At 38.1% G+C, this 8119-nt stretch overlaps 1 protein-coding gene across 1 annotated transcript in view; it reads right to left on the bottom strand.

The window, feature by feature from the left end:
• The window catches only part of Ano5 (anoctamin 5), a 95930-nt gene that overhangs the window by 69496 nt on the left and 18315 nt on the right, over positions 1-8119 (bottom strand). The window contains exons 4-5 of the mRNA XM_023702836.1: positions 1959-2000; positions 70-183 (exon numbers count right to left, since the gene is read on the bottom strand). Of these exons, the coding sequence (XP_023558604.1) occupies positions 70-183; positions 1959-2000 (156 nt within the window). The remainder of the gene's footprint in view (positions 1-69; positions 184-1958; positions 2001-8119) is intronic.

The raw sequence follows: 8119 nt of genomic DNA on the forward strand, positions 1-8119 counted from the left end.
TATATATATGGGGTTAATTCTGCTGAAGCTCTCTTTTAACATCCCCTTTTCTCTCAGGTAAGCACTTACCGCCTTGATGTCAGCATCTTTCTTTATGTCATCAACATAGGAAAGTACAAAATCAATTTGCCTGATCCCATCTCGGAAGAAGATAGAATCTTTGCTTTGTTGACTCTTTTGAAACTGCAAGAGACATAGACGAAATGATTTTACATTGTTGCTCATTGCCACACAGCAAAAATTTAAAGGTCATGTAAAATTATTTCACAGTCTAATTTTGTTTTTCAGCCAGAAATTAAAACTTATATAATGAGAGTTTTCATCAACAAAAGAATATGCCTATCTTAAAAAGTGAAATTCCACAGCATGTATTACACACTACTCAGGAGGGAGTTAATCGTACTAACTGCATGCACACACAAATTTTGCAATTGTACTAAAACAGAAAATGAATATGTGCAAACACTGGTCCCAGGGGCATATTCAGGCAGAGCCCTGTTTTCTAAAGAAACAGCGCATCAATTAGTCTGGTAAATAATTAATGGTTACTTACAGAGCAATTAATGGAATCTCACTGTAAGAAAGTAAACTAACGTTTAATGTTCACAGATGTATTGATACAATTTCCATTTTATCAAGTCAACTTTTGAGGTATGAAAATAGAAGGGACAGTGAAAACTTCGTAAGGTCATTTGGCAGATGGCCTCACCAAGCAATTAACTTCTCATGCAAATCACCCTTCAGACTCAAATTCTCAAGGTGAGCCACCATCTTTTCTTTAAATTTAAATGGATGCACTCAACACAATAATCAAATGCACACATTCAACTTTCACAAGTTGTACCATGCATTTATGGCAAAAAAAAAAAAAAATACTGGAGGGCCTGAGAAAGATTACAAGCCAAGAAGGAAAGGAAAGGAAACAAACGAAAATGCACTGTACTCTCAGAAATCATGATAACATCAGCACAACTTAGGAAGTGCACGAAAGTTTGGGGGAGTCCAAAGGACAGGAAAACTCACTAGACTATTTGTAATGAAGCAAAATGTCTGGGCAGCCTAGTCTACATGGTGAAATTCTCTTTAAATGGATAATACGTTTATGAATATTAGTTTAGCTAAGCTAAGCATCAGTGAAAGAAGACATACAGACCGAAATGAACAAAAATCACATGCCAAGTATTTGAAAATTAGACAACTGGCAAAGCAGTTAAAGAACAGCAACACTAGTACTTTCCTAAGTCTGCTATAAAATAGGTCCTTATACATCTTATATACTGAAAGTCAAGGGCTACTGAGAAAACTTAAACTTCTATATTTATGTCAGGTCCTGACTATAAATTATTTTTTTTCTAAAAATATAGAAAAAACTATTATTAACTTTTTAAATGCCATAGGTATAAGGGTTGTGGTTGTTGATGGAAATTGCTTAAAGATAATTGGGCAGAAGAACCTGATAGTTTGGTTGCATATAACTGAACAAATTAAAACACATCATTCTTTTGTTTTTTCAGAATGTAACATAAGATCATGCTTTGCAAGATGTGTATGTTTGTTATTATATTTGGTTTATTCTTAGAAATGCACATTTACAATAATGCAAGCATCTGAATAGCTTCTCTTTGAGTGATGTAGTTACTCTGAAATTTATAAACCTATTTTGCTAGTGGGGGTTCACAAACTCTTAAACTGCAAGAGCTGTGTGTGTGTGTGTGTGTGTGTGTGTGTGTGTGTGCATGCGTGTGTGTGTGTGTGTGTGTGTGTGTGTGTGTACATTTTAGAAAAAGGTCTCATCAGATCCTAAAGGCTTCAGCATCATCACTGTTAACCACCGGTTGCCTGAGAACTAGCCATCTATGATGAAGTTCCCTACATCATAGTGCTCATTGGAAGAGAAACGGTCAGGGTCCCTACTGCAGCCGTCTGAGCGTGAGCAGCATCATTCAGCAGTATTTTACCATTAGACGCCGCCTCAGGAACAAATTGAATCGCTTTGCAGGCTGTGAAGCAACCAACAGAGAATTAACACACCCTGCCTGGCATTAACGAGTCCCCCAAACAAGCATGCAAACGTACCAGACTTCGGTGGGACCGCTCTGAATGTGCACATTTGTGTGGGAGACTAATGCAGAAGGGAAGGAGAAGTTACGAAAAAGAAAAGATGACAACATAGGAAGAACATAAGAAAATGAAAGGACAAAAGAGACTTCAAAGTGAATTTCCTAAATCCTATAATATTACTTTTCATAATAAAAACTGTGAAAGTGCATTAATCACAAAAGAGAGAGAAATAATGAATAAGACGGGGAAATGGAAATATAAAGAAAAATATATCTTGTTAAATATGCCCTGCATATTAAAAAAATCCCTAACAAATGATATGGAAGTATGCCAAGACTTCCCCAAATACCTAAGAAACAATAAGTTATTTTATTTTTTAAAGCTAAGTTGAGGTGGGCCTGGCCCTAGCTCAGTCCTTTAAGTGGCTGCTTCCACAAAGCTGTCAGCCTCAGGTTGCTGGAGTTCGAACCTCACAACTCTCCCGCTGGCCAAAAGTGCCCTGAAGGCATTCGAGGAACCAAAAAAAAACAAAAAAAAAACAAAATAAAAAAAAAACCTTATTCCATTAGGGCTGGTGAGATGGCTCAGTGGTCTAAGGCGCCTACTTAGAACAAGCTTAGCAAATCACAGGGACCGTGGTTCAATCCCCCAGCACCACATGCCAGCCCGCCCCGCCCCCTGGTGGGCTGAGCTGGCCACACACACACACACACACACACACACACACACACACACACAAATAAAAAAAAATTTAAAAAAAAAAAAAAAGCTAAGTTGACACCAATCTTCTACTATTATGGTCTTTTTCTAAAATTCCCAAGGAAATGACCTAAAAATGCTTGAGATAAGCAATGGTATTTAAACAAAACCCAATCTGTTGTATAAAAGGGCTGGTACCGTGGATGCTTTATAGCAGCAGTGAAAGGGTGGGTAATCTAGTAAAATTCTCATTAAAAGAGATCGGTTCTTGACATGAAAAGTTTGAATTCGATGGCTCCCTTCCTGGAACAGGCTGTAGGGAGAGATCAAATCCACCGGTAACTGCTGGAGAGAAATTTCCTGTTCTTTAAAGTAATGACCCCTCTGTGTAGAGACAGAGGAGTTAATACAGGAAGAAGAACATTGGGTTGAAGGGAGGGGAGGGGTGAGAAAAAAGAAGTAACATATATAATGGCCAAGTATAAGTTCCCTATGACGAATGTGATCAATAGGTTATGTCTGAATTATACCAATAAACTTTAGAAAATGTTAGTCATTGCATAAAGTATATTCTAAACTTGATTTTTCCTGTTGGTCTAAACATTCCCATGTCAGTCCTCCTTTTTCCTGACCTCTTATATGAGATTTACAGGTTTCTGTATTTCTCAGATTTGTTCCCTAAGCGCAACAGAGAATTAAGGGAAATCCAAGACCTACGTGCAGGAGTGACATAGGGCTTCATGCTGACCCCATGTGCCTTGGCTTAACAAAAATTAACCTAAAAAGGATGATAGCCCTCAACATAAAACCTAAAACTATGAAACAAAGGAAAATATGATAAAATATCCCCAAATTGATATATGCAAACATTTTTTCAACAGCACATAAAAGGGATGAGTCAAATAAATCAGAAAAGAGATTGAAGTTCAAAACTCTTTCAACTTGCCTCTCTAAAAATATTGTTACATAAGTGAAAATCAGATATCAAAGCTGGAGAAAATAGTCACAATAAATTTATCCAGAAAGGCCTTGCAAAGCTGTCCAGCCCAAGTTTTTAAAATGCACAAAAGATTTGTACACACAATTCACGACAGACAAATGAATGCCCAATGTGCCAGTGAAAAGATGGTCAAAGTCATTAATCATCATCGACACGAGAAATGAATTCACAAGATGCCAGTACTCACTCATGAGAATTATAAAAATGAAAAGGCTACCTTTGTCAAGTAGCAGTGAAACTGGAAAGGACCTGGAGCCCTACATGGCTGGTAGGAACGATATGCTATCTCTTTCAACACCGATTTTGCACTGTTACATGAAGTCATTCGTGTAATTTATCCACAGCCCAGAAATTTTACTACCAGGACATTCTCCAAAAAATAAAAATAAAAATATTCATCTATGCAAATGCATCTCTCTTTATGGATTTTGTGCAGGGTCTCATTGCACAGCTCGGACTTGCAGTGATCCTCCCGTTCTCAAGCCTCCCAGGCCTGGGATCACAGGCATGCACCATCATGCCCGGTTTTGGTGGCTCACTCAGTGCGTCTGGGGGCAGAGCCAGTGGGACATGTGATGCTGGGGATACGCAAATACTTCTTGTATAAATGTTTCCAACATATTTATGCATAATGGTTCCAAAATTTAAAACAGTCCAAATGAGTATAAGTGGATAAATAGATGGACAAACTTTGGCATATCCACAAATAGAAATCTAAAATTAGCAGTAAAACAAAACAAAAAAGGTACAAGTATTTCTAACCAGAATCACTAGAAAGTGTAATTCAAGAATGGATACTATATCAATTGTATATAACATCATGAAACTGGATGAAGTCAGTAGAAGACTAAATTAAGGTGCTAGTGCCTTCCATTAATAATATCTAAATACAAAATGTGAATGCTAAATGCTATGGGTATATTCATCCTAATTTCATCTGCTTGATTTTTTTCAAAGCTCCATTCTGGTTGGTTGGTGTCTATGCTATATCAGTGCTGAGTACTCAGAATATAATCCTTGAGGTTAACAAGACCAATATTCTGTTAGTGTCTGATAACACAGACGCACCATTAACACACTTCTGAATCTTTTCAATTCTGATCTTGGGCTGGGGAGACAGCTCAGTAGAATCAGCCCCTGCCTGCAAAGCACAAGGTCCTGAGTTCAATCCCCAATACTGCAAGAAAAAAAATCAATTCTGATCTTTTTCTCATTAAACTCTATCATCTTTTTTTTCTTCTTAACATACATGTTCACTCTGAAACTGGTTCTCTTGAGCACTATTGTTTCCATCTTTCTGTATTTAATTCATGGCTTTATAGACTGTTCTGTAATTTAGGTAATGTAGGTAGCCATTAAGCACCCAGTCAAATCTACTCCAAATAAAATGTTTAATTATGTGAATTCATATATATATATATATATATATTTTTTTTTTTTTGTGGAACCAGGGATTGAACTCAGACCCTTGCGCTTGCCAGGGAAGCACTTATTCCACTGAGCCATCTCTCCAGCCCCCAAATTATTCTATATTAACAGAGTGATTAGTAGTGAGACTCTGTAATAATAATAATAATGGTGAAAAACCAATGTTTCCTTTTTTTCTGAAAAGAAAATATGCTGGGTGTTTTTTCAGAACTCACTTCCTACCACAGTGATTTATGTGCACCCATGTCTATAGCAGCACAATTTCTCACAGTTAAATCATGGAAACAACTCCAATGTCCATTAACTGAAGAATGGATAAAAATGATGTGGTATGTTTATACAATGGAGTATTACTCTGCTATGAAAAAGATAGACTGGAAACTTTTATAGGTAAATGGATTCAACTAGAAGCTATATTCATAACTAAATCAGTTAGACCCACATATATAAATATCCTATTTTCTCCCTAGTGTAAGAGCCTGAATGAGTAAATAAAATCCAAAAGGTACAATAGATGCAGTAAAAAGCAAAGAAATTATCCAAAAGGAATGAACAATTGGGACCAGGGAAAGGAGGAAAGAAAGAAAAAAAGGTGAAAAAAATCATGTAAGTTTGTACACAGAATAACTAAGATGACTGCACTACTAATTTATATTGCTCTTTTGAATGGGAGAAATCAATGTTTAAACTTTATTTGAACCAATTTTACATGCTTATGCCCGGCAATCTGGGCAACTACACTGAAGCCAACAATGTGCAATACAACAACCATTGTTACCACCTAAACAACAACAACAACAACACAAGGAAGTATGTCCAGCGACGCCTGCAAGGCGTTCTGGTCTGTCACGGCAGAAGCTTCTACACTCTTTCCAGCCCAATCCCTAGTCTGGGGTAGCAGACCATGTAACAGTGAAAGGGCTGCCCTGACTGCTGGACTCCCAGAGGATGGAGGGCGGCAGGAGGTGCTCTCCCTCCTAAGCTGGGCTTCAGGAAGGCTGTTCCCTTCCTCCAAAAGTCGCCGAGTTTCTCCAGAAATGTCTTCAGGACTTCACTGTCTTTGTCTGGGTTCCAACAACCCATGGAGGGAAGGAGAGAGGGAGGAAATCTCTAACTAAGATTTCCAAAGAATTTATTTAGCCTTAAGGTGGTAGAGTGTGAGTCTCAATTCTTACATTCTAGATGCACACAGTGACTTTCTTCCAAAAAGTATGATACAAGAAGGAAGAAAATAAGAAAGGAGCAACTTCACAGTGGAGAAATCTGACGATAATACTTGAAATTGGTGCTCAAGGTTGAGCATCCAGAGCCAGGTCACGGTGACAGCATGCACCCTTAACACTGTGTGACAGCACTTCCATTTCACTGGCTCCTTCCAAAAACATTGTCCGAGTATGATCATGAGAAACATTAGGACAGTCACAACGAAGGGTCATTTTTCACCATACCAGGTCTGTGTTCCTCAAAACCTTAAAGGTTATCAAAAACAAGAAAAGTGTATAAAACTGTGGCAACAAAGGGGAGCTTGAGGAGATGTGAGTACTTAAAGCAACCTGGAGTCCTCCATAAGACGCCGAAACAAAAGAAGGACAATTGGGCCAAATGACGACAGTCTCAGTGCAGTAGGACCTCTGATTAGCAATGACATCTCAACCTTGACTCGCTGTTTGTAGCAAATACACCACACTAACAGAAGATGCTAAACATCTTGGAAAGTGGAGGCAGAGTGTAGGGAAACCCATGTACTACACTTATATTAAAACTGTGAATCTAAAAGTACACTAAAATAAAATTTACTTCTAAACACCTTATTGTTTCCAAGAGAGACCATTAGGGAGGAGAAAGGAAATCAGAGAGATTGACAGGATCAAAGTAGCACATAGGCATGATGTAAAAATGTAACCCGTATTAATTCCACAGAATTAATAGCTTAACTATATTAACTCTGCGGAATTAATATGCATTAATAAAAATAATAAATTTTCTGTTCAGTTTTAGCAACTCACTGCTTTACCAAAGACACTGTCCACATGAAGAATGAGCTCTCATAAGACCTAAGTTATTCTGAATTTAAAATTTAAGTTAATAGGATGTAATTAATTACAGAAAGTATTTGCAAGTTTTATCACAAGCCAAAACATAGTAATAAATATGTAATGAGCTGAAAATAAGCCAAAAGGAACAAGCAAAACCTAAATGATTGAACATAATTAGAAAATATATACAAATTGAAAAACATAAAAATTTACTGTAGAGGGCTAGGGATCTGGCTCAGTGGTAGAATGCTTGCCTAGCAAGCTGGAAGCCCAGGGTTCAGTCCTCAGCACCAAAAACAAAAAAGAAACCTCCCCTAAAAAAATAAATAAATGAACCTTCCCAAAAGAGGAGAAAAAACTGAGGATCTCATGCACATTGAGAGAAATGCACTTAGATTAACACCCGGAGCCAAGAGCAACAGCACCCCTGCATAAGAAGTGCGAAGGTAAATAGCAGGGCCCATGGGTCTGGATTCTTCGACAGAACAATTCACTAGCGCCTGCTTAGGCAGGCTCAGAGACCGCGGTTGACCCCCAGCACCACATGCCGCGTCATCCCTGACCCCCCCCCTCCCCGCGTGGGCTGAGCCGGCGGGAGTCTGGGCGTGGTGGCGCACTCCTGTAATCCCAGCGCTGGGGGCGCTGAAAGTAGGAGGATCACCACGAGTCCGAGCTGCGTAGTGAGACCCTGCAACAACCAGATACAATAAAAAAGAAAAAGGAAAGGAAAAGAAAGAAAAAGAAAAAATATGCCAGAAAAAGTTCAAAACTAATTCCCAAAAGCATTAATTGAAGCAATATGAAAAAAAAAAAAAAGAAAAGAAATAGGAAAAAACAAAACAAAACAAACAAAAAAAAAAAAACTTAAAATGGTTCCCACAGAAAAATGAGAGGT

Source organism: Octodon degus, unplaced genomic scaffold (assembly GCF_000260255.1).
Source record: "Octodon degus isolate 3935 unplaced genomic scaffold, OctDeg1.0 scaffold00159, whole genome shotgun sequence".
Lineage (NCBI taxonomy): Eukaryota > Metazoa > Chordata > Mammalia > Rodentia > Octodontidae > Octodon > Octodon degus.